This window comes from Corvus hawaiiensis, chromosome 2, assembly GCF_020740725.1.
Source record: "Corvus hawaiiensis isolate bCorHaw1 chromosome 2, bCorHaw1.pri.cur, whole genome shotgun sequence".
In the NCBI taxonomy this organism is placed as follows: Eukaryota; Metazoa; Chordata; class Aves; order Passeriformes; family Corvidae; genus Corvus; species Corvus hawaiiensis.
This window is the reverse complement of record NC_063214.1, coordinates 82,776,881-82,804,387: the sequence shown is the minus strand read 5'-3', so window position 1 is coordinate 82,804,387 and position 27,507 is coordinate 82,776,881. Positions and strand designations below refer to the sequence as shown.

The window sequence follows — 27,507 nt, the reverse complement described above, 5'->3', positions numbered from 1 at the left end:
CTGCTATGGAGAGAGACACCTTCCACAGACCATATTCCTCAAAGCCCCATCCACCTGGCCTTGAACACTTCCAGGGATGCATCCACATCTTGTCTGGACAACTTCTCAGAAGCACCAGTTCATGGGAGCCACAGGTCAGAGATCATTAAAAAGCGGTGGCAGCAGCAGTCGAGGAAATCTGTTTCCTTGGCTTGAGAGGAGCGAACGAGGCAGAAAGCCGCCCTCCACATAGTGTGTATTCCACTTACTCGCTTACTAAGTTTTCCCTTAACGCCGTTGACATCAAAGGGACAACGTGCAGCTGACGGCACTGCACAGCGCTCGGTTCAGCTGATGGCACTGTCTCGGTGCTTCCTGATGGCCAGAGAACGAAGGAAGCCCCGAGCGGCCGGGGACAGCCCTCGTTTAGCAGCCGCAAGGGAGCAGGCGGCCGGGAGGAGCGCCGCAGAGCGCTGCGCTCGGGCAGCCCGGGCGGATCGTGGCGGGTCAGGGCCAGGTGAGCCCCGGGATGGCTCCCCAGCGACAGTGACCCGCTCCCCGCCCCGACACCTGTGCGGCGCCGCCCCGCACCACCCGGGGCCAGGCGGGGCCCCGCCGCCGCCCTTAAAGCCCGGCCGCCCCCGGCAGCTTCCTTCCCTCTTTCCCGCCTTTCTTTCTGTCTTTCAGCCCCGAGCGCTCCGGCGGGACCGCGCCGCCGACATGGGTAGGTGTGGCGGTGTGGGGTGGGGCAGCCCGGAGTGGGTAGCGGTCCCCGGCCCGCGGGAGGGATGCCGCCCCGGGATGAGCACCGCGGGATCCTCAAGCCGATTCCCTCCGAGCCGGGTGATCGTGCCGGGCTGTGAGCTGGCAGCATGGCCAAGGGTCCTGCTCGCCCAGGGCTGGCTCTGCTGCTCGGTGTCGGTCTGAGGAAGTCCCCGGGCACTCTTGCGTCTCTACCTCTTCCTCCGGGGCAGTTCTCCCTCTGGCAACGCTTTATCCTGGTTTACATGACCCTGCCTTGAAACCCGAGTGAGAGCCGAGCGATGTTGCCTCGGTCTCTGTAAGCTCTTTGAGCTGAGCCCCTGGCGGGTAAGGTCTACCCTACACTACACTTTTAAGGCATGTGGAGCTTAAGATCTGAGCAGAAGTGTGGTGTATCTCGCAGATGTTAAATAATGCTTTTTCATCGAGAGTGTTTACCTAGGGTTGACCTAGTGTTTTTTAAAAACACAGATACACGGGTGGAAGATTGACGTAAGGGCAGAACCCATTTAGCTAATAAATTCTGAAGATTTTTTTTCCTGTCTAAACTGGAACACTGAGCAGTAGATGTACAAAAAATAATTTTTTTGTGATGTATCTCTCTCCATTGCCCTTTGTTGGACCTTTGGTCCTTCAGTGTCTGTCTGAGCACATTGGTGTTTCTCAGAGCAAGCGGTTCCTGGGCTTGGAGAAACCTTATCTCACAGAGGGAAGGAACCTGAAATGTCTGCCCTCCACCCCCCCAAAAAAAAACCCAAGAAAGTGCCATTGCATCTTCAGCAAGGAAATCTGTGTTCTAGGGACAAGCAACTGTAGTAATGAGCAGGAAGAACTGGTCAGTGGTGCTGCCCGGGGGTTAACTGGGGTCTTGCTGGCTTGAGCAGACAACCAGGAAAATGGTGATAGCTCCGCGAAGAGAAAGAAATGGGATGCAGCTGGGTGTGCTCATGTACTATCAGGCTTGCTGCGTTATAGGTTTGCTTGGATAGTTTCTGTGTTGGTGTTTTTTGGAATAGCAAGGTATGAAACAGGGACTCCTGGAGGGGATGTCCTGATGGTAGCAGCATCCTTGTGAAGGTGCTGTAAGGCTGCTGCAGGGAGCAGGGGCAATAGGCTTGTCTGTGCCCCAAGTCAGGTGTCAGGACTGTAGGCTTGCTCTGGAGCCAGAAACATCCCAGGTGACAGTATGGGTGTGTACAGATTTATTGTGTCCACAGACAAGAAGCATTTCATCCAGGCAGAGTTGCTGTGATGGCTGCATGGAGCAGGGCAAAGTGCTCCCATTTTGTGTCACGGACTGTGAGCTGCAAGGGATGCAGCATCCCACTACATCTCTGTGACTCCAGGGGAGGAACCACACTGGTGGGAAGGGGTTGGAGCTGTAAGCCTGCCCCACCTGGCCTGCAAGTTTGGGAAGGAGACAATGGCCCGCTGATAATTATTTAGATGTGGTGCTGAAGCCAAGAACTGAGTGGCTGTTGACTTTATATTTCTTAAAAAATATTATGTATCTGAAGGGAATACAAAGTGCACAAGCATTGAGAGCTTTATATGGAAAAATGTGGAGCTCTTCTGTGCTTTGTGGTGAAAATGAGCAGTTCTGCAGGTCATTCTTTGTGGGCAAAGAATAAGAGAGGCTGAAGGTTGCCCCTTCAAGAGTGACTGCTCCAACATGCCACAAGCAAATCTCAGATTATCACTGAAAAGGATGCAAAATGTTGGGTGTTCTGTGCTGTGTAGGTCAATCCCTGAAGCTGCCTGACAGTGGAGTCCTTACTTAGTTTAGGTGCCTGTGTTGAAAGGTTGGCTTTAATGCTATCTGGAGTTTCCCCAACTGTCTCTGTAAAAGGAGAATAGAGGGGTAAAGTCAAAATGTTTGGAAATAATTGTGTCTCTTAAACATTGAAGTCAGACAATGTCTAAAAATAATTGCCTCTGTGATGTCCTCTGTGTAAGGTTTGTTGCAGAGGTGACACTTTTGCCATCAGGAAAGCAGAAAAAACCCCAAACCAACCAACAACAAGATCCTAGATAATTTTTGCCCAACAGACGGGAGTGAGCTGCCCAGACTGATCTTCTCTTCTCTCTTCTTCATGAAAAACTGTCAGTGTGATGCACATGTGCTGGAAAGGCCAACAACTGGAAATAACCAAGGAGCTGATAGGAAGATAGGCTCTTGGTAACACCTTGGTATCCTTCAGTGTATCTGCTCGTGTGGGTTGTGGAAGGGGCATTGCCGATAACTTGAATAACTCGTGTACCTGCATGTGCCCTGAACTGGGTGTGTTAGCACTTTCAGAATGTTGCTTGCTCTCTAGGAAAATATATTCTCAAATCACCTGCATAATACTACTGTCTCTGTTGTGAAGGTACTTGTCCACAGCAGTGAAGGAAAGAATCAGAACAATCTGTTTTAGTGATTTCTGGAAATTACCTTATTTAGTATTGTGTCAAACACTATAGTGTTGCTGTCAGCTGTTCTCATCCGTTGTGAACTATGGACAAAATAATGATTTTGGCAAACATACTTTTCTTATAGAGATATATTATAGGCAGACTTGATTTACAAGGAGGGATTTCAAAGTTCACATCTTGTACTTGGTCTTATCTTAATGACAATGAGTTTGCTCATGTGGTTTTATGGAAAATGTTGGCATCCCCACTATGTGGGCATAGGGCCATTATCTGACACAGTGAAAGCTCAGCCTTCAAGCCTGTCTCCTGAGCTGAGGAAGCCCTGCAGGACTCCACTTGGAGTGCTGCCAGGGGAGAGGGCCTGCCAAGAGCAGCTGGAAGTGACTTCAGGGCTGCAAGCAGCTGTCTGCTCTTGCTGCCCTCAGTGGGACCTCTCTGTTCTTCCAGGTCTTCCCAGGTTAAGATTCAGGTTTTGGGAATGCCTGCTAACGTGGATCACAGAGCTGGGGCTGTATATTCAGTCCTCTAAAAGTCCCTTTTCAGGACTTGACCTCCATCCCTGGCAGGGCATCTTGAGCCTATTCCTTAATCTTGACGTGTCTTTAAGGTAACATCCCCAAGAGTGAATTGTAACAGGACTCATCATCTCTGAGTGGCTGGTTTACCACCACCTTGAATGATGTGTGGTGAGCAACCATGGGATGCTTTGACTCATCATTCCTTTTGAGCTTCTCCTGGCAGTGTATGACTTTATGCACACCCTAAAAACCCAAAGGCTATCAAGGGAAGCTTTGCCTAATAACTATGAAAACTTTCCCTTTTAGAAACTGAAAATGTACTCACCTTGACCAGTACTGTGTTTACATTTAATTTGTTTATTTAGAGTTGAACCTTTTTTGAATCTTCCATTGGTTTTAAAGGAGTATTACTTAAAAGTTGCCATTAACTTGTATTTTGGTTTTTTCCCCTCCACAGGTGGAAAAACTACCGGCAAGTCGGTAAGTATTGTTTTCCCTTATAAAAAGTTGCTCTACTGACTCTCTTTGGGTTATGTTGTTTTGGTAATGTTAGCAGTACCCAAAGTAAAAATCACTCCATAAACATACATAAAATGTATACAATAATGTATACATTATTGTATACAATATAATGACTTACTGGCCAACACGTGCAAAAGCAGCCTAGTAACTTATTAAATTCTAGCTAAGCATTAGTGTGATCAGCACCCTGATAAAATGTCTGAAGAGCCTTTGCTGACTGAGCAGACATTGGTGGGAGGAGCTTGGTCCCTGGAGCCCATCTTTCTTGTGGCTGAGTTATCATCATCCACCACTCTTGAATCTTTGAACTGTTACTGATATGTGTCTCAGCAACCCTATCTCTGCCTTTGCTTTTCTTATCTTGCAAGGTTTTACTCCACAGACTTTCCCTCGTCTTAGTGGCTTCCTCAGCAGCCAAAGTCAAAGCTGTGCAGCAGGGTGGTGGCATGCCCAGGGCAGGGCAAGGTTACAGAGGGCATTATAAAACATAACCTTCAGGTTACCTGTTTGGTGGTGGATCCAGCACTTCCTGACCAATGAGGGCAACAACAGACAAGGTTTTGGTAAATGTGTGTATGGGCACGTCTATACTGTAACAGAAGACAGTACAGTGCAAAACAAGGACAAGTACACATCATGTATTAGCAAGCATTAATTGCATAGTCTCCTCTTGCTTGTAGCATCTTGGAAAAGCTGAAGGCCTGTCACCTTGGGAAGGACCCAGTAGCTTTCTCTTGCATGTCTGTGTTCATGCTCAGCTCCAGCTGTGACATGCAGATCCCCTCCAGTTTGGGGGCAGCCAGTAAAAACCCACCAGGGGCTGCTGTGCCAGCATGGGAATGCAGGACAGCTCCACCAGGCACAAAAGCACCAGTATCTTGAAACAAAAATCTAGGCTTGCTGGATTGTGACCTCCCCAGACCAGCATGTAACACCCTCCTAAAGAATAAGGTATTAGGTAGGGTGATGGCAAAACACTTGGGAAGTTTGTGAGAACCCCAAAGTGGTCAAAAGATTTTAGTGAGGTTTTGTGAAATTCAGGTGGAGATGGGTCCCACCAGCTCCTGGGCCAGGACTGGTCTGTCTTCTTTTTTTTTTTTTTCCTGTAGGCAGGACAGACATGGGGAATTCTTTGTTCTGCTTCAGGAGCAGACATTCTCTCCTCTCCATCTGGGCTCTTCCCAATTACGTGTCATGCAGCCTGGGTTACTGTTTCAGTTAACTAACTTAACATGTGCTGAACCAAAACTTCAGTGTGTGGCTCTCCATCCCATGACCATTTGCATGGCTTAGGGGAATGCTATGTGGACAGGGCACAAAGCCTTCTTCTGTGTGAACTCCAGTCCACCAACACCTGTGTCCAGGTTGGGAGTAGTTGTCCAAATCTCTTGCTGCCTTCAGCTGAAGGAAATGGGTAACTTCAAGGGAATTTACCTAATTTTGGGATAGATGTGAATGATCTTCCTTTGGAGACACCTCTTTCTGCCCATGGAGGATGTGATAAATCAAGAGCGACAAGTTTATATGTACGGCTCAAATTTTGTGTACTCTAAAGCTAGAGGAGTCCCACCTAGAACTTGCCTCAGCTGAGACTGGGTTTTTCCTGTGAAGCCTGCTTATCAAACCATGGGTAGGATATGCAGTAAGTACTTGGTTCTGCAAACATCAATGGCCAATGCTTTTCCAGCTGCTCAGGCATCCTCACAACTGAGTCAGATCAGTCAACTATGCTCCTGCCACTCTCTTATTTTCATTTCTTTTGTCACATTCCCAAAAAAATTGTTGTAGCTCCCAAGTTTCCAAGTATTCTGTTTGTTGAGGCTTTGCTGGAGACACTGGCTCTCCAATTTACTTGCGTCAGGCATGATTTCCCTATCTAAGGTTTTTTCCTTTTGAGCTGCAAAGTTAACTTCCTCCTGTTTCACATGAAATACAGATTAGTTTAATTCCTAAGCCTTTTTAATCCAAACAATGACATTTTTAAATTAAACTGGAGCATGGAGAAGAACTGTTTTGCCTCTGCAATGTTCTGAAACGTCTTCAAAATCTGATTCTTTGCTACTTGCAGGTTTAAATCCATTTTAAAAAGGTTAAAAGGGAGTATTATGTTTAAGTTGCATTCCCATTAATTTTAATAGAAATTAATGAATATATCATATATTCATCTACTAAGACAAGTAGGTGATCAGAAGATAAACTTCCAGTTCTGGTGATCATATCAGATTTGTACCTGATGTATGCTTTTTAAACATTGTCTCAATGGCACAAACTGTGTCACGAGCTGCATGATGATGACCATGGACATGCCTGCTGCAGCAGGTGAAGGCTCAGTGAATCTGGCAGCCAATGCCATGCCATTTTAGGTTACGAATAAAGTCCCTTCTATCATTAGGTCTGAAGAAATGAAGGATTCTTCATCAAGCAGAGCATTTTTAAGGATAAGGAGTTTTCCTGAGAGATTTGCTTGAACGAAAAGTTTAAATGTTTATTTGGCTCAACTACAGGTGCTTAAAAATAGTCCTGAACTTCTAGCTGGTGTACTGCAGGCGTTTGGTGTTGTGCGTTTTTGGTTGGCTTTGGGTTTTGACTTTTTATTTTTCCAAAAACATTGGTTTTTTGCATATTTTTAGATACCAGTCTAGATTGCAGTAAGGGTTAGGTGCTGGAGACATCAAATGCGCATTGTGCAGCACTTGAAGGTCATTTATAGCACTGCTAAAGGGCTCTTGCAAAGGGCAGATAAGAAGTGTGCAGACCTCTGGGGACCAAGATGGGAAAGTGAGAACTGACTCTTGGTTCAGGTAAACTACTGTCATCCCACAGAAGCCTGTGCAGCTTCCGGACCCTGAGTACCTACCCACTCCCACTGAGTCCATGTTGAGCTTGCTTAGGCTGTGGGTTGCAGTGAAGAGTGTTAGTCTGGGTTGCACAGCTCTGAGCTCGCGTTGTCTGTTACCTCCAGGTGCTCTGCTTTGGCTTCCCTTTGAGCATCTTCTTCATCGTCATCAATGAGTTCTGTGAGCGGTTCTCCTACTATGGCATGAAAGGTATGTCCCTTGTCTCCTTGTGCTGACCATTACCCAGGCCTGACTTGGGTTTGTAACCTGTTGCTTTGTTGTTCTTCCTACAGCTGTGCTCATTTTGTATTTCAAGTATTTCCTGCACTGGGAAGACAACTTTTCCACTGCCATCTACCACACATTTGTTGCTCTGTGTTACTTGACGCCTATCCTTGGAGCAATCATTGCGGACTCTTGGCTGGGAAAATTTAAGTAAGTGCTTCCTTAGAAAGTAACCAAAGATCTTGAAAGCTCACCTGAAATCAGTGTTACTTAAACCACCACCAAAAACAGCAGCTCTCAACAACAGCTTCAGAACTGCTGTTGACTACTCCAGGGTAGTTTGTTTTATTTCACCAAAGCTTGAGCTTTTAATTGATTCAGCTCAGACTTGCAACTGCGCTGTGAATCAACAAAAGTTCCAGTTCTGCTAGTTGGTTAAGGGTAGTAGCATGCTTCCCCAGCAGGCTGCATGTTTCTCCTCTCACCTGGACAAAATGTAAGCTAAACTAAGGAGACTATTCACCAAGCTGTGAAAATAGATACTGGAGGTTATAATTACATAGGACAGTCTCCTTACCTGTTGCAAGTGGCCATTGAAATAGTGAATTTCTGTGTTATCTGGTGTTAAGTGGGCCTTAGAAAAAGTTTTAAAATACTGTGTGATTTCAGAATTGACAGATCCATGAGAGGTCTTACTGAATAGCAATTCTTTCTCTAAATGATGTCTTCTGTATTTTTAACTGCAGGGTAGTTGGTCAGGATAGTAGCACTGAAGTGCTTTGAAATGTAACCAGATTATTTCCAACAGCTTTATCTCACTCTCCTTTACTGATGTTTTGATTCTAAAAGTATTTACTTTGCCGGAAAAAAAGCATAATAAAGATTTTATGGAGGGTTATGAGCCATGAATGTGAGCAGACTTGCCAAAGGTCTCCCAGAGATTAGAGATGTGCTGTGCAGTCAGCGGCACTGTTGCCTTCTGCTGTAGGGACTGCCCCTGGGAGCCCAGGGCTATGAGCAGGGCCGTCCCTGTGTGCTCTGTGCAGCTGCTCTGAGCAGTGCAAACTCACTGCAACTAGCTGGATGTCTTACAGATTGCAGGACACATATATTGTGTACTCGCTTGTTTAGATGCTGTGGTTTATTTTTAAAATTTATTTTGGCTTTTACTTGTTTTATCAAGATGAAACTTTGAAGACCTTGTATCTCTTCTCCTTTGGTACTTGGATATGCCAGTGCCGCAACTGAAAGGCCCAGACCTTTAACAGGAGCTTGTTAGGATGGCTTAAACAAGAAAAAACATGCTTTAGGAAACAGCATTAGGGTTTAATGCAAGGTGTCACAAGGAAGGCTTAAACAAGAATTAAAAAAAAAAAAATTCTATGATGACAAGAGGATGAGGAAGTTATCTAAGCACTGCTAAGCACTCTTAAAGGAGAGACTCAAATCTTCCACAGTTCACGTACTTTGTGTGATGTCTGTCAAAGAGCATGCTGGGACCTGCTCACATTTGTTGAAATTAGTTGTGAAAATCTTGGGGAAAATAGTACAGAAATCACAATTACTTTTTTAAATTGTGTGTCATCAATGCAGTGCCAATTATGTAAGTCTTCGCAGTGGGCTTATAAGCCTCACAAATAAAAACCAGAAGTTTCTCTCCTGATCAGCTCAGGTTCAACTTCAATTGGAAACTTTTTCCCAGGTTGTTGGGTAATTAAAGTAACTATGGAAGCGCTATTCAAAAACCAACCCATTCAACTGTATCTGTTAAATATCATTAAACAGCAGACTCATCGTTGCCCCACTTTATGGATTTTTTTTTTTTTTTTACTCTGCTACAGGCGAGGGCAATTTTAAGTCAGAGAACAACAACCTTGTTTTAAAGTGAGGGTAACTTGGTCAATGTCCCTGTTGTGTCAGGGTGCTGGTCCAAGCTTGCTGTGAGGATCTCTTGCTTATGTCAAGTAGTTGGATTGTTCTAGGTTTTTGAGCATTGTCCTTCACTGTCATGCCTTGCACTGGGTTTGGGACTACTCCTGAAAACTGGGTTTTAAAATAATTTCACATCATTGCATTGGGTTTCTCCTGATTTTTCTCCAAACTGGAGACCCACATCTGTTGAACGGAGGTCCACCCAAGGACACAAGTGAACGTGGGTTAAACTACAGCCACGGCTTTACGGTCCAACAAAGTTAAAAGGGAGTATGTTTTTACATACAGAAAAGAGGATTGGACCGTAAAGCCAAGGTGTGGGGGCTGGTGATTACGCAATACTACCATCCTAGGCGCCTCCTGGCAGAGAAGTCAGAAGAACTACAGGTGACTATTATAGTACTCTAAGACTGCAGCATGCACTCTTCAGTGCTGCTCTCACTCTGATCTGAGTGTAAAAATGTTGGTACACTTACAGCCGAGGGAGTAGGGGTATAGAGTTGTTGTTCAAAACAGTATTTCAGGGCAATTTTCACATTTGAAGCAGGTTTTTAATTTTTCTTTTTTCTTTACTCCTGCAACTAAAATATAAAATAACATAGAGAATGTTTAATGATACTTAAATCAGTGTAAATTGCATCTTCCGGTGTTGAAGAGAAGTCCATTTATCTTCACCATATAAAAAATATGAAAATGGCATTCTCGAGTTGGTTAGTAAAAAGCCAACCACTGAAGATATGAAAGTATTTCCTGGGACCTAGTGATCCCTATAGAATCCATTTGTCATCTTGCCTTGTTTAATTAAATAAGGCTACCTAAAATAATAATAATGAAAAGAATAGAAATATTGTGGCAGTGGTGTGTGGGCAGATTTTTATAGCAGCTTCTGACAAGTTCAGTCCATAATTTATTGTATCCGCTAATTGTTTTCATTGCCACGAATCTTTAAAATAAGCAAAAGTCTGCATTAGCTGTGTAATTATCTGTGTGCATTTTATGTGTGTAATTGTGTTAACATATCTAAGAAAATGTATCTCCTCTCTTGACAACAGGACCATTGTCTACCTGTCCATTGTCTATACAATTGGGCAGACAGTCTTGTCTGTGGGCTCCATAAATGACCTGACAGATCACAACCGGGATGGCTCTCCCGATAGTGTAGCACTGCACATGTGAGTTGCCTTGTACACCTTTTATTTCCCAGGCTGGTGAAGGATGGGACAACTTAAATTTATGCTACTTGAATTTCAACCACTCTATTACGTATGCTTTGAGAATAAACACAAAACTATTTTTTTTTTCTTTTTTCCTTTCTCCTTGTTCCAGTGCTCTGTCAATGATTGGCTTGATCCTTATTGCCCTCGGTACTGGTGGGATCAAACCTTGTGTGTCAGCATTTGGTGGAGATCAGTTTGAAGAAGATCAGGTAACAATGTCTTTCAGATTTTCAGTTATACTGATACTCTAATTAAAGTTTGACTATTATAGTACTCTAATAATATACATATTTAGGCAGGTGCATTACTGCAGGTTTTCCTGGGGAGCTGAAGAAGGAGCTAGTTAATTATTTGTCTTGAACTTTGAAACCTGAGGTGCTGATTTTTTGATCTAGGCTCATCAATGTGGTTCTGGCTAAGCCTTTCTAAACATCTTTCTGTTTTTACTGTAGGAAAAGCAAAGAAGGACCTTCTTCTCTCTCTTTTATTTGTCCATTAATGCTGGAAGTCTCCTATCGACTATAGTCACCCCAAATCTCAGAGGTAAGGTCACATGTTTGTTTACAATTGTTAAACATCAGAAGAGGAGTGTTGGATTGCAGTCCAGTAAGGTTTAAATTAAAATTCTGTTCTCTGACACACTGGCATTATCTAGCAAATAGTCTTCAGTGTGTCATCCAGCTTCTCGGAGATGAGGTACTCTCAAAACAAGCCAGTTTAAAACTGGATTTATCCATGTGACAAAATAAATATTTTTTCATATTGTTAAATAAGAAATCTATGTTCTCCTTTGCTTATAAAGAATATCATGATCCTAAACAAAACTGAGCAATTTGCTAACCTATATGCATATGGATTTCTGTGGCAAGCTTGCACAGATGGTGCTGTATGGATGCACTTGCTAGCAGTTTCAAAAGGCTGCTTTTCTCAAAAGAAAGGAAACAGCATGTGAATTCTGGAATAACCCTAAAGCACTGGGCTGAAACTCTGGCCTTTGGATTTCTTGACTGGAAAAGACTCTGTAGAAGACTTTTAGATGTTTGTTTAATGCAAATTCTATCCTTTCCCAAAAAAGGGAGGAGAGATGCATATGGCACAGCGTGTGGTTTACTTCCTTGCTGATACAGGGTGAAAAATACCTTGGAAAAAAATGACAAATTGAGCTGAGGGAAGTAATAAACTGTTATTTCCTATAAAGGTTTAACCAGTAGACTAATACAATTTAATCAAGACATGAATTATCCACAAGCTAACATTTTTTTCCAAACCATACTCTCTAATTCTCCTCTTAGAAGAAGTATGGTGAAGAATGTAATAATTTTGTTTAGTCTTTTATTTTCTACTGCTAGTAGCTATGTTCATACTCTGAGCATGACTTTAGGATGTGTGCTTGAATTCTATAGAGTCAAATCTGTGACTAATGCCAAGGAGGGGAGGGGGCTGTGACTGGGATGTTTTTTCAACAAGTGACACTTACATTACTAGAATCTTTGTTTATGAAGTTATCCCAAAATTTCTGTAATCTAGTTCCTTTCTCACTAAGGACATGCTTTTGACCCTTCTAGTGTAATTCTTCATGTCCCAGTGTAAATCTAGACGTAATTTTCCTGTGAGGAGATCCTGAGAGGCATTAGACTGTTTGGCCTGGAGAAGAGAAGGCAAAGGGGGATTTAATCAAAGTATAAAAATACATGATGGGAAAGAATGCAGAGGATGGAGCCAGGCTTTTCTCAGTGGATGGTACCCAGGAAACATCAGGAAACACTTTTTCACTCTGAGGGTGACCAAGAACTGGCACAGGCTGCCCAGAGAGGTTGTGGAGTCTCCATCCTTGGAGATGCTCAGAAGCCATCTGGACACAGTCCTAGACAACTACTTCCAGGTAGCCCTAGTTGAGAGGAGCACTTGGACCAGATGATGCCCAGAGGTCCCTTCCAACCTCAACCATTCTGTGACACGAAATTCCCCTTTTCAATAATGAAAGATAAGTTGAATACTGATCCTCCACTCTGAGGATGTCAGCAGACAGGTTTGTTGTTTCCCCATGAGTTAACAGTGAGTGCAAAGAACAGAAACCACATGGAAAACATCAGCTGTGCTGACTGGGACTTTTATTTGATGTTACTTTTTACTTCAGCTACGGAGTGTGGCATTCATTCCAAACAACGATGCTACCCGCTAGCTTTTGGAGTTCCTGCTATCCTCATGGCTGTTGCCTTGGGTAGGTGAATCTGTTGCCACTGTTGCCTCGGTAATTAGATGATAACAATCTCAGAATAATGAAAGTGTGATAGTAATCTCCAGGTATTGACCTCTACCAGTACCTGATCATTTCTGCAATTTTTCACTTAAATTTTTTTCTTGGGTGGGGAGGTGGGTGGGATTAATCTGAAGCACTCGCTTTTACAGAAGAGACTGATTTACTGGGAGAGTCTGATGGGGCTGGGGTGAGACGTGAATGTATCTTCAAATTCTATACATGATGTAAATTACTGCCTGTGTTTCTTGGATTACTGTTGTGTACAAATAGATCTTTTGAATATAGGGTAAGAACTCGCAGCAAATGTGTGTTGTGGACATTATCTCTAGTCCAGGATGGTAAACTGTATGAGGTAATTGTCCCTGCACTGGAGGACAATACTGGATATATCAATACTTCTCAAACACCTGCATTTTTACTGGCTGTGTACAGGTCACTCCCTGAGCCTTACTGCTGACCAAGAAACTGGGGGTGCCATGATGTACTACAGTATCCCTCATGGTCCTGGTCCTTCAAGGTCCTAACTGGGAGCCCACCTGGCTACCAGTGACCTCACCTTGCCCATGAGCCCAGCCCAGGTTGGACAGCGGCTGAGGGGGTTTGCCCATGTCCTGCCCTGCATGTGGGACAATGAGGCTGGGCAATGTGCCTGGGCCTGGGAGCACAGGACACCTTGGTGAGTCCTGCAGTTCAGGCAGAGCTTTGTATGTCCCTGTGTGATGTGAGCTGCAGCATCCTGAGCTCCTGAAAAGGAGCTTCTACAGCAAGGTCAGAGTCAAGATCCTAAATGGTCTTTGTTTTTTGACCATTCCTTTAATTGAGATAACCTCCCACTGAGCACTAACCATAAGAGTTTCCAGGTTTAGTTTTTTGTCTTGAATAGAAGCAATCTGCTCATATTAATTTGATTTATCTTACTGTATGATAGCATGTGAATAGGCAATTTCTTAGGAGGCTTATTCCCACCCTGATTTAACTCCTTGACTTAGTTTCCATACCAAAATATTTGTTACTATTTTAATTTAATCCTGAGTTGATTTTGGTTTCTGTTTGCCTATTGTAGTTGTGTTTGTAATTGGAAGCAAAATGTACAAGAAAGTTAAACCGCAAGGAAATATAATGCTTCAGGTTTCCAAATGTGTTGGGGTAAGTACTGCTTACATTCCCCAAATCCTTGGCAGCAATTCTTAAAAGTGTTCTGTAAATGTGCCTAAATCAGAAATCTGTCTTAATATGAGGAAAGTTTCTGAAGATTTTTACTTTATTACAGAAGGCTTCTTACTGACACCTTCAGATTTAGACTGTCTTTTTATGCATATCTTGATTTATGTGTGAATTTATACGCAAAAGAAACAAAATAAGGTGTCAGTGTTATGTAAAAGCTTATCCCAGCTTCTGGGAATCATTCCCTCCACATTTGTGCACCTTTATGCAGAAAGAGACAAACATGCCTTGAGCTGAGTCAAGAGCAGAGCTATCAGTACATCTTATCAGCAAAGACTTATTCCTTATTAAAAGATTGTTTATTTACAATGCAGAGGTTTACTGGTCCCCACTGTATTAAGGAAGTTTGGGGGGTTGCACATCAGTGTCATCCTGCGAAGAAAGGAGTGGAATCTACATAAAAAGCACAGCATGTCCCAACTTTGCAGTGCCTCAACTTTGAGATCAGATTTATTCTTGGATGAGCTTCTTCATTATCCATACAGACCTGATAGCTTTATACAGCCCAGCCTATTACCTATCTTGTAAGCACTGTCAAAAGCAAATCTCTGTAGGTGACTTTGGCCATTGCTTAGAGTGCTGCTCCTAAGGCCCAGCTCGGCCTTGCATGTTATAATGTGCAGAAAATCTCAGGAGTTCTTTGGGACTATATTTGTGTATATTCTATGTCAGGGTGTGAGACGTAGTTACAAGATGCAGCTTCTCACAGTAAAATGTCTTCCTACAGCCATTCAGCTCTGCAAACCTGTGTATATGACACTACTCTATTTGTTGTTGTACATAAGTAAGTCTGAAGAGGGCAGATCTTGCAGCTCCTAGCAGCAACCCACGCTGAGAGAGACTGCTCTGAGCTGTTTGGTCCACCTAACCCCAAGTGCATGCTCTGCTGGATATGCAGTGTGAGGCCTTAAAAACAATATTCCCCTAGATGATTGGAGCACTTAACAGAAGTCAAGTCACCTTTAGCAGCCTCTAAACCCAAGAAGCCAGGAGCATCATCTCTAATGACAAAACAGTTCATTGTGTTTTAAATATTTGTAGTGACATTAAGCATAATTCTGTCTCTCCTCAGTTTGCCATCAAAAACAGGTTTCAGCATCGCAGCAAGGAGTTCCCCAAGAGAGAACACTGGCTAGACTGGGCAAATGAGAAGTATGATGTAAGTACTCCGAGAGCCTCCTCTGCTCTGACATCCCCTGACCCTCAGCTTCTCTGTCTGCTCTGATCCATTGCCTCATGCATTGGGAAAATAGTTTTGGGCCTCTGGATCATTCAGTAGCTGATTTGGCCAAACTTCCGTGCTCTCGTGGCATTGCAGGTTATCACCTCAGCTCCTTGGGAGAAAGCAGAGCTGTGTGAGTCAATGCTCTGTGTAATCATAGGCTGTCCAGGGAAATTCAAGGGAGATGAAGAGAAGACTTTCCCTCGCCAAACAAATACAAACATTTAAGGGTTTTGGTTAGGAAAATAGCAGGCATTATCTTTCCTTCTCAACTTCCTGTATCTCATGGTAAACTGGCCTCAAACAAAATACGCTGGTGTAATGACTGCAGAGGGGAAAAGGGAAATGGTGCTGCCTGTCATGGTCAATGCACAGTGCCATAATACTTGTCTTGGTATGAAACATCAGATTTATGCTTTGGAATTTCAGTTTAAGTGGCTAAACACTGCATCCTCTCCAGCCTCTGTATGATTTCTCATCATGACTCTCAAAGCCTTGTATCCCATAGTTCCCAATTTGTCCCTTGCCTACTATCCACTCTACCCTGTTGTCAATGGCAGCACAAACCATAGCCTGTCACCTTTATCTTCCTTTTGCCTTTATGCTTTCTTCCTATGTGAAATTCCTCAGTTGCCTATTGTTCAAATGCCTCTTTCCTAGAAAAATAACATGGCACCTAAGTGCTGGATCTCATGCTGCCATCAGTGTGCATGCGAAGAGGCTCAGGTCTCTCTGAGTGACCTTTAACCAGCAGCCCTTCCCACACACACACAAGCAGACTTTGTACTATTTTAACAGAGATCATCAGATGTACCCACAACATGCAAAGTCTAATGTGTGGGTAAACATGACATGATGGGTCTTTACGTGTTGCTGCGATGTGAGTAGCAGTCTGAATTTCTTTTTTTCCTCCCTTCTTTTTTTTTAAACCAATTCCTCTTGTGTAATTTTTACTTTCTGCAGAAACAACTGATTGCTCAGACTAAGATGGTGTTGAAGGTGCTTTTCCTTTACATCCCTCTCCCCATGTTCTGGGCGCTTTTTGACCAGCAGGTAAAGTAGAAATTGTTTGGCTTGGTAATTACAGCTGTACCATGTCACTCTACGTACTCTGAAGTCACCAGACATAAAAGGTGCCTATGGGAGTGTGGAAAAACAAATTCTTTATCCTGGTTTTATTGCAAAAGACTAGTTCCTGAGTCACTAGTTCCAAAGTCACTAGTTCCTGAGTCATCCTGCAGGATGATCTGCAGCCAGGGGCAATCTCAATTTATCTGAGCACACCCAGGACAGATTCAGTGACAGGCCTCTCCAAATCTTGTATCAGCCTGGGACTCGGGATGAAACAGTAATTTAAAGCTTTCTTAGTGCTAATGTTTCTTCAATTGTCAGTTGTCAGATGAAATTTAGGGTCCTAGTGTAAATGATCTGGAGAACCAGGGTTCAAGTTATCTGAATGCCAGTTTGCTTAATCACTCATACCTTGTTATAAATACCTTACACCTTCAAGCAGAAGTATAAGCCTATAATTCCCATTCACTTGGTGGACTGGGTGCTCAAGACTCACAAAAGCAACACTCAGCTTAACTCATAGTTGAGCATTGAAGTATGAATTTAGGAACATGCTTGAGGAGAACCAGGGGTTGAAAGCCTCATCCAAGTCAGACAGTAGGAAGTTTGGTCCAGACTCCCTGTATCCTACTGATTCAGTCTAGTGCCTGTGAGCTGTAGCTGTCAGTGTGACCTGTTCCAATTAGGCAGCTCTGCTATAAATTCAGAGGTCAATACTCATTACATGGGTCATAACTCACATCTCGGACAGTGGGGTGTCGCGGGTAGCTGAAGGCTCTCGCCACAGATGCAGCGGTAGCGTTCTTGTCTCATCCTGGGCTCAGGCCTAAAGTCATCCCCGCTTGTCCCAGCTACAGGCAGGTTTTTGGGGCACAGGGCTCCAGGCAGATCAAGCCCTGGCTTGGCCGGTGGCTCTGGGCTGTGTGAAGGAAGGCTGGACAAGTGGGAGGTGTGGGCTGCTTGGGCTCAGGCTGGCGGCACACGGGCCCCAGGGTGGCTTCTGTGCACAGCACGCGGCAGTGCCCTGCACAGGATGTCCCTGCCCTCTCTCCAGCTGATTTCTGCATCTAAGTTATTTTCTGCTGTATTTCACAAAATGAGTAAATGAACTGGAATGGGCCATGAGACTCACTTTGTCCAAATGTTTACATTGCAGAGTAAGAATACTCCCATAGCAAGCTAGCTTTACTTTTTGTTCCATTGCATGTCTTTTCCAACACTTGACTTATGCAAACAATTCAAAATGAACTTTAGAACATTGATTTACTGTGACATCTAATTTTTTCTTCTCTTATTTAGGGGTCAAGATGGACACTGCAAGCCACAGCAATGAATGGGGATTTTGTAGGTTACTTTTTATTCCTTTTTTTTTAATTAACACTTTTCAGATGAGTTTTATTTGTTGCCACAGTATTAAAAACTATTTATTTTTTTCTTCACCAGGGTATTCTAGTTCAACCAGACCAAATGCAGGTACATTAATTTTCTATGTTCCAATTTCAAATACTTCTGAAAGATTATGTACATCTTGCCCTTACTTAAAAAAAGCACTTTGAGAAATACTGATTTTTTTTCTCATGTTCATCTTCCCCAGATTGTGAATCCAATCCTGATTGTTATAATGGTCCCAGTTGTAGACTATTTGGTTTATCCTTTAATCAAGAAATGCAAGATCAATTTTACGTAAGTTGATGTCTTTATCTGACTTCAAGAGAGGCTCATTTTAGTCATTTGTTTAACTGGCTCTTCCAGCCCTAATGTAACAAGAGCAAGCAGTCAGCTAAGGAGGAAATAGAAGTGTATTTTAAATGGGTTAATATTTTAAAGAAATGAAAATATAAAAAACCCAGAATACTCCAATTGGTATGGAGAGGCAGCACAGATTAGAAGAGGAGAAGCTAATAGTAAAGTAACAATGTTTTTCAATTAGGGACAAAATCTTTTGATTGCAGGAGAGATGATCTTGATTGTTTTCCATATCCCCCATGTCTACCCCCTCTCCCTCCTGAAGAATAGGGAATAGAAATACAACATACATCCTTAGCATTTGTCAAATTTTGGGCTTAAAAGTAACTGAGACACGAGATGTTTGCTCTTCAGTCTCGGCTGGGAGTCTGGCTCACTGGATACTTCTAGGTGGAGCTTGGGGGGCATTACACATTACTTTTCAGTGTTGGTAATGAAGTGGCTAGCACTTGCAAGAGTGCTTGGAGAGGCAGAAGAGAATACGGTTCTGAAAACAATTTTCAGAGAGCTACGGTGCAATGCTGTTTTTCCATATAGCTCTGAAAAATCTTGGGTGTGTGCTGTGCTGGAAATACTGTCATTCATTTGTGGACATTCTACACTGGATAAATGATGCCACAAATGAAATATTTACTCTAAATCTATCCTTACAGCTTAATTGAATGCCAGTAGATGTCTCCTAATTCAACAAATTTCCCTGACTGTTTTTGTTCAACCTTATTTAAACATAGGAATATGGAGACAAGTTGTTAGTCTTTTTTTAAAGGCATATCTTCTTGTCTCTTTCTTGTTTTACCACTAACAACTGTACTGGATTGGGTTTTTTACTTCCTGCAAGAACAGATTTTTTCAGGAACCTGATAATTATGGTCAGTCAATGTTTGAGCCCAGCAGGTGCAGAATAACAGGTTAAGATGCTGCAGGAAAGATGTATTTCCTGACAGTGTAACTATGAATTGAGAGGTACCCAGCTTAGCAGAACACTTTCTGTAAGAACATCAGTCCTTCAAATGGTGATAATGTGCTACCTGTGGCCATTTGAGTTTCCCAGAGTGGAAAGAAAACAAGCAGCTGAAGCTTTGAATTATCATTTCTCTTAAATCTCTCGTGTCCTTTGTTGTACTAGGCCCCTGAGGAAGATGACTGTGGGGATGTTCCTCGCTTCTATGGCTTTTGTTGCTGCTGCCCTTGTGCAGGTGCAAATAGATGTAAGTTCAGCCACATGCGAGTATTTACTATTAATATTTAGCTGTTACTTGTTAATTCAGGAAAAAAAGGTGTGCTTAAGGGGAAACTGAACCAGAAAGAAGACTCCTAAATTTGGAGCCAATCATATAAGCATAGAAGTAGCAGGAGTGGAACTATATTGCAATACTGTGGTTAGCATAGTAAAATTGACTAGCAACAAACACCATCCTGCAAAACATCACATTGAAGTTAATGTAAATCATGCATGAAAGGCAACATCAATCTTTAAACTGAGACTAAAAGCTGGAAACTAAACATTTGCTTGGCCTACCAGAGGGCTGCTTTGCATGTTTGACCTCTTCTGGTATTTAAGCCAGAGGTGAAGTGTGACAGTCTGGGAAGCATCATCACAGCATGAGCAATGATGACACTTGTCGAAGGAAGGATTTGTCTCCCCTAACCTTCCTTGCCCTAAAGGGAGGTGCCATGCCTGAACCAGATTAAGCTTTCCCCTGTAGCTGGAATATTGCAACACCTCTGGGCAGCGATCCATTGCAACCCAAGATCTGAATAGCTGTCTAGAGGTGTCTGATGTGGACGAGAGATTTCTTTCCTAAGGCAGCTTGTGAGACGAGTAAAAATCCTGATTCAAGTTTCATCCCTCAGACAATCACATATCAGCAGGCAAATGCCAATCTTCAACATGAAAAAACAAAGATTACAGTAATTATAGCAATTTTTTCCATGTGACTTAGGGCACTGATTTTATTTTTTTTTCTGTCCTATAGAAAACCTCTCCTGTTTTCCCTGCAGCTGAGCAAACTCAAGTCAGATTAATAAATCTAGGTGCTGCTCCTGCAACGGTTCAGTTCCAGCCTCAGCTTCCGACTATGGATGTAGCACCTAATGAGGCGGTAAGTAAGGGCAGATAAAAAATATTAAAAAATTAATTAAAACTAAAAAAAATCTAATGGAGTAAGTCAAAGTCATTCTTAACTGATGGTTCAAAATTGATTATTTTCTCGGACTTTTTTACTCTAATAATTTAAATGATTTTTTTTCTTTGTATTGTGGAATGAATTGTTACTGAAAACACAGTGGGTGACGAAATGGTAACTATGTCAGTGTTTGATGTATTACTAGTTTGTTTTGACAAGACTGGGTTTTTTTCCAAGAAGCTTTCAAAAACTTAACAGTGACTTGGAACTAGTTGAAAATTTCCCTCTTGCTAAAAAGATTCAATTTCTTAAGAGCAATCCTTTTCTTCAGCAACTGTCCATTCAGCTCTAGTGAGTCACTGCTATTACAGTGAGGGATGGCTTACCTGAACAGGGAGCTTCTTCTGTGGCTACATCACATGTTAAGCTTCAGATTTTGCTGCCAAAGAACTTCTTCAGGTTCTCATAGAGCACAGCATTGGTAGTTCTATTGACAGCAAAATGTGGTGCCTCTGATGGATGCTTTTGATAAGGGATGTTAGGAAGTGTGTTCTCTGATAGCCTGCAGTTCTGTTTCCCTTGAAGAGGAAAGCTCCTACTCCAACCTCCTCCAAATTTGCCTCACATGGAAGCAGAGGTGTGAGGAGAAGATAAGGGCACCCAAACTGTATACTGACAGGGTCTTGATGTAACCATGGTACATACCAGAAAATGAAAGGTATAGAATACTCTATTCCCTATTACAGACATTTTATAATCCAGATGTGGATTATAAAGTGCTTTTGATAATCCTATAAAACAAAAGGCTTATTTTAGTGTAGCACAAATGTGTTTATTAATGGCTTAAGTATTTTATGTTGATTAAATGTGTTTTGAATATATAAAACATATAACTTCTGCTTTTTGGAAAACACTGCATCGCAGCTTATGCTGGTGCCACCTCTTTGGCTAAATAGAATTTTACTTGATGGTTATGGTAAGCCTGATTTATCTGGAGCAAGAAATAGGAAAATATAACAGCTATTCCATAATGCTTGTGGCAAGCTCATGTAACTCTGAAGCTTGAGTGACAAATTAAATTAATAAAAAATAATGATCAAATGGCATTAATGCTTGATGTAGAAAACCTAACAAAAATGAAAGTTAGGGAATGTTCATGATCTCTGGCACTTCAGAAATAACACGTGTGTAAACTTCTGACCCTCCCCAGAGCCCATAACATTCTCACAAAAGTGTAGACAAATATGCAGTTGCACAGAAGCCCATGGCAATTTGTTTCTCTTTGTAGACTCCCTACATGACATTTGAGAGTTCTAAGCTGAAATCATTACACATAATGTCTGCATCTCAAAATAAAACTGTGCCTTTGGATCTGCTAGATGGAGAACGCTACACTTTGGCATTTAAAGGGAATGGATCTGACATCAATTCCCATTTGGTAAGTCTGCTTATTTCTTAAGACATACATCAATGTTTTGACCGCTATCTTTGTGGAGTGTGTGAAGCTCAGAGGACAAGCTCTGGATGGCTTTTATCCTTTGTCTTGTTTTCTGTCTCTCCTTGTCTCTCCTGTACCAGTAGGGCTGGTGAGTGGTAGAGAGTACACCAGGATATAATTTTTAAAAAGTTACCAATTTATTATTTACCTTGACAACTACCCTTTCACCAAGACTTAGATGCATGGTCATACAGTGCTTTCTAGTAGATGTGTGTGCTAGTAGGATCCTAAAGAGGAAGGTCTGGAGTCCTGCTCTGAAACCTCTGTTAGTTCCCACTGCTGTGTAATAGTACGTATTTAAGTTGTTCTCTGATGCCATCGACATAGCTTGATAATGGTCTCTTCCACCAGATATGGGACAATGTTACATCAAAACCAGAAGAAGGAAAAAATCTCATCAGGTAGAGGTTTTTTTGTGTCAAAATTTTGACAGTAGTGTGACTGTCTCTTCAATCTTTCTTTGGGTGGACTCTCGTTGAACATACTTTTCTATACTGTAGGAACACACCTCTTGCTGGACACGTCACTTGATGTTTTAGGGGATGTTATGACTTCTGAGTTGTGATCCACTTAAGTTATCTTGCACACCTGTTTTGGGTGTAATTTAGCTAAAAATGGAAGTGTATGCTTCGTTCCATTGCCTAGACTTTTTTACTGGACAAATGGCATAAATTACATATCTATACCTCCTTTTAAATCTTGGATAAGAAGTATCTTCCTACTTCTGCCTTCTCTGCTTTTCTTCTACATCTCCCACTTGCAGATGCATCACCTACTGGTTGTAGCATCAGCTTGCTTTTGGTGTTCTCCTAAGGTAGTGGGCTGATGGGGGTCTAACTTCCTTTTTGTATTAGCTACAGTTTAAGAGATTAAGAGTTCTTTCCAAAATGTTAACTGATTTAAAAAAAAAAAGAAGTGTTAAATGAGTAGACTTGATACTTGTTGTGCTGCCCAAATATAATTAAAAGTAAAACCTGTACTCTTTGACTTATGCATGTTTTGTGTAGTATTTAATCACTCTTCCATTTTAAAGGTTCATAAACAATTACTCTCTTCCTGTCAATGTTACTATGGATGGCATGGCTTTTGGAGTACTGGAGCCTCTTTCTGTCAGTAATTACAGTGTCATTACAAAACAAGACAAGTAAGCATTTTCTTTTACCCTAATTTAATCTCTTAGATATACTTGTCCTTGGGAAAAGGGCACAGAGCTTTTTTAAAATGTGTAATACACACAATTGATTACACCTATGGTCTGAACTGTGGGGTCTGGGTTTTTTTCTTTTTCAGGTCATTTACCATTAACGCTTCAATGCCTCTGGCCGCTTGTACAGTTGTTTCAAAGACATTTGGATATGGCAGTGCCTATACCATTTCAGTTAATGATGTGAGTTGCCACTGTTGTTGGATGGACAATATAGAATTACTTTCCGTGTTGATACTTTCCTTTAATGAAAAAAACACTTGCAGAATTATTCCCCTTGTCTTTAATTGTATATATGATGGAATTCTCCTATGTTAAACAGGAACATGAAACCATTGTTAAGTATAAAAATAATGATGGTTATGATGATAGCAATGCAAGAATTCATGGTCACCACTAATGGCCCTAAATCTTTAGCCCTGTTAGACACTACAGATTTGCACAAAGTCGGCTGTAAAAAAATTATGCTTTACGACTAGGTATGCAGAGCTTCATATGCAACATTTATTATTTACTCTGAACTTTCTATATGCTTATAGAACTGCTTAGAATGCCTTTACTGTGCACACTCATTATTACTGCTCCTAATATGCTATTTTCATTTCCAGTGTACTGGCTCCCATCTTAATGTAACATACTTTGAAGATATTGCACCAAATACAGTCCATATGGCTTGGCAGATTCCTCAGTATTTTCTTCTTACATGTGGAGAAGTAGTGTTCTCTGTCACTGGGCTGGAGTTTTCATACTCACAGGTAGGTATTTCTCTTCTTGTGTTAAGCATCTTGGTGCAAGTTAACATCTTCCGTGACCTCTTGTTTTTAAGTGGTGGTTCTGTGCTGCTGCTTTGATCAGCTGTATTCCTCACAGCTCCCTAGTAGGACTGTATAGGCTGATGCAAGTTGGTCCTGTTTCACTAGGATTTGGTGTTTTCCATGAAGCTATGCTGAATTCTGTCATTTGAAGACTTGACTACCAGTCTTCAAATTTCCTTCTCGCATATATCTTTCCTTTGAAAATAAGTGCAACTGTCCTGCTGCAGTAAAACCAAACTGGAGAGCTCTCAAATGCAAAACCAGGAAGTCCTGATATCTTATCTCCACACCAGGTTACTCCATACAGCCTTTATTAGCAGTTTAGTTATACACTTTTAATTCCTTTGTCTTCTGACTCCAGTTTATTAGCTGTGTGTATTTCTTCTCTTAATTTGGAATCTAGAAACTGCAGTGATGGGAATGTTGTGAGGCATGGCTTGCTAGGTGATGCACTCAATTTCTTCATGTCATGTGTGCCACGTGTTACTGAGATGTGAAATACGCCTGTTAGTTCCTCAGTGTGTATAAAGTAAAAGGTGTTATAGTCAGTGTGCTAGTGGTCTCTTGTTCCTCAAAGCCTTCTCCAGACCCGTTTAGCTCTCTAGCAATTTTTAATGTCAAAAAATAAACACACAAAAAACCCCAACTGCCTCCAAAACCTCCCAAACCAAGAAATCCTCTTCCCTGCAGAGAAACAGTCTTCATTATAAGGTAAAGAATGCAATAAGTGCATCATAAAATAAGTGATAACGCCGAAACTCAAATGTCTGTCTCTGCAGGCCCCGTCTAACATGAAGTCAGTGCTGCAGGCAGGATGGCTGCTGACTGTGGCTGTTGGTAACATAATTGTCCTTATCGTGGCTGGGGCATCCAAACTCGACAAGCAGGTAAGCATGCAAGCAGTAGGTGTGCTGTTATGTTACACTGTGAGAAAGCAGTTCTAATCCAGGGGGGAATCGTGGCAGATAATACAAATAGTTCTTCAGCAAAGGTTTTCACTTGCCTAGCATTTGCCATCCTAAACTCTCGCTGTCAGGCTCCTTTGCTTGCAAGCAGCAGTTTCTAGAGTCTCTGCAGTAAATTTCTTCTCATGGTGTAGAAAGTCTGTGAACTTTTGAGCTGAAATTCTGCATTAATAGAATCAAAGCCTACCAAAATTCTGTTAATTGCTAATGAGCCTTCACCTGCATACCACAGCCTTGCCACATCCCTTCTTCTCGCTCCCCTGGTTTCATCCCTCATTATTTGGGGCATTAAAACTGTGGCTATCCTGGTAAAGAGCACTCATACAAGACTTTCTGTTCATTAGTGGTGCTCAGTAATGAATTAAAATGGCTCTCTGAGAGAGGGAAGAGCTTGTCTCTGAAATAGGTCTGGCAGTCCCCAACTTCAGCTAAATTAAATCAGAAAGAACATGAAACAGAGATGTTGAGGCTTTTCAGGTAGGGTTTCTGGTCTTGATCTCTGCCCACATTTGTGGTCAGTAGGTCAGCAGTAAAAATGTCTAAGTGGAAGCAGAACCAGTGCCAGCCTGGTTTAGAGTGAGATTATCTGACCAAAAGGAGGGGGCTGAGTTTCCTTCTCAGTCTTTCATTCAATTCCCTGTTCCTCCAGGAAAAGGATGTTACAGAATTCTTCAGCATTCACAGAACTTTTGTCTTTTCAGTGAAGATAGCATAGCTGAAAGAGCCTCAATTCTGAGTTGCTTTAATATGTATTGTATGTATTAACACTTAGTCCTGTAAGCCATATGATACTTGTTTCACATTCTGAGTTTACTTCCTGAAAATACTAAAATGGTGTAATACTCTTGACAAATGAATACTGATGGATAAATTCTGCTTTTTTTTTTTACAGTGGGCAGAGTATGTGCTGTTTGCTGCCTTGCTGTTGGTAGTTTGCATCATCTTTGCTATCATGGCTTCTTTTTATACCTATGTTGATCCAAATGAGATTGAAGCCCAGTTCAGTGAGGAAAAAAAGGGAGAAGACAAGAAGGATCAAGATGACAATGAAAAGGAAGCTGAAGCTGATTCTCGAATGTAAAAGCTGTACTCAAGGAGTGTCTGTAAATGATGGAAATCCTGTTCACTCTCCCTGCAGTCAGAGGAATCAGGGTATCAGTAATCACACCTCTGGATTATATGTCTTGTGAGAGACACTATGCAAAACTGTTTGAGTTTTAAGTGAAGCCTCCCTAGGGAAGCAATAGGAAAATATTAGTCTCTCTCTTGTACTGAATGTGGTATCCTGAAGAAACTCCAGCAGAATTTGCACTCTTAATGTACCTCAGTCTTAAATATTATAGCATTAGAATATTTAAATTAGACTTGGAACTATTGGACCCTGTGAAAAGAAGTATTTTTATACTGCATTTCAATTTTATATCATGAAAGAAACAAGACTTGTCAAGAAAAAGCAATGGAAACCAAGCTCTCTGCATGATCCCTCTCGCATCACTGTTACTTGAAAGCAGCAGGTCACATGTGCCTTAAATTCTTTTATACTTCCTTACAGATAATGGGAGCAAAGCTCTGGCAGTGATCAGATTAAAATATTGTCTGTATTCCAAGTGGCAGTAACTTGGACATGGATGTAGTGCTTTATCTGCCTGTTAACTACCCATTTAACTCCTATTATGTCTTTAATTAATAGTAGAAGTGTCCACTCAGGTAAACTGATAACAGCAAATGACCTTTGGAACAAGCAAGAGCAATAAAACTTGTGTTATAACAAAATAAGGAAAGTGTTTTAAGAATATGGCTTACAGTTGCATGTTAACAAAACTCGATACCACCTCTCTGCTACCTTTGTCTACAGGCTCCATCACTTAAAGCTAATGGATCAGTGCTGGTCTTCTCTATCTTAATATACCCTAACACCTACCAAATTTATGCTAGGGGAGACTACATTTTGCTGCTTAGCAGGACCTGCTCCTGTAGTCCTGTGCTCCATGTAATGGAGTGCCAGTGATCTGCATATTGTTTTGGTAATTCTTGTTTTTTAAGGTCTACATGCTACACTTTTCCCACAAGCTTGGACTCACTGGCCCCTCCAGTACCCTGGCCAGACTTTCAGCTGCTTTGATACCTGTCTTCCAATACTCTTATCCTATTTTAGAGCAATTCTATTTTGGTATTTTCAAGTGGTGACACAGACATCCGTATTCAAGCAATTGGGTGCTTTGCTCGCACTGCGGGTGCACGGGCCCCTGTGATCCCTGTTCCCACTGGAGCTGCTGGCACCTAGGTGTCCATGTGCACAGAGTCCCTCACCCATGAAGACAGTTACAAATGGAGTTTGAGAAGACAAGTCCAAGGCACTCTTTGCTTGTGTTAGAGGTAGTTCTGTTATCCCATAGGCAGTAATCCCCTCTTGGTCTCTAGGGTCATCTGGGGATAACCTTTCCTATGGATTTGAGATACACATGTCCCCCAGCCAATGGAACTGAGGGTCTCCTGTAACAGCCACAGGAGCATCTGGCTCTCAGTCACTCTCTGAGGAGTTAAGGGAGTTTTATACCAGCTTATTTATGGCAGACTAGCTTTTCTTCTGCCATGTAAGTGAGGCAAAATAAATTATCTCCTAACTGTATCCCAACAGAATAGCATCTTCTGCCTACTGCTTTGTCCATGCCAGGTGAAATGTTTATTTAGCATTTTAACACTACCTTTTTTCCCTTTGGAATACAGGTCATGTATTCCAAAGGTATATGGTATTTTTATACCATAAGCTGTTGGAACTTCATGCTTTAGCAAGCCCAGTAACTTGTCTACAACATGATGGATGTGGCTTATGGTTAGAAAGCCAATAATACTGTAAAATTAGATGGGGAACTTTTCTGATGAGATGAAAACTACCTGTAAGGTAGAATGGAGACGGTTGTGTGTGACAAGATTTTAATCTCATTTTCAGCAGAGGTTTAAGTAATTAA

The 27,507-nt window shown here is 42.0% G+C and overlaps 1 protein-coding gene across 1 annotated transcript; it reads left to right on the top strand.

Moving 5' to 3' along the window:
• Positions 1-424: 424 nt before the first annotated feature.
• SLC15A1 (solute carrier family 15 member 1) lies at positions 425-27,507 on the top strand. Its single transcript, XM_048295836.1, has 23 exons — positions 425-703; positions 4,132-4,154; positions 7,159-7,243; positions 7,327-7,468; positions 10,243-10,362; positions 10,517-10,616; positions 10,860-10,950; positions 12,545-12,628; positions 13,731-13,813; positions 14,964-15,050; positions 16,077-16,166; positions 17,484-17,528; positions 17,628-17,657; positions 17,779-17,867; positions 19,057-19,138; positions 19,907-20,032; positions 21,345-21,494; positions 21,906-21,955; positions 22,588-22,698; positions 22,845-22,941; positions 23,367-23,513; positions 24,353-24,460; positions 25,431-27,507. The coding sequence occupies exons 1-23, from the start codon at positions 700-702 to the stop codon at positions 25,617-25,619; spliced, it is 2,133 nt and encodes a 710-aa protein (XP_048151793.1). The 5' UTR covers positions 425-699; the 3' UTR covers positions 25,620-27,507.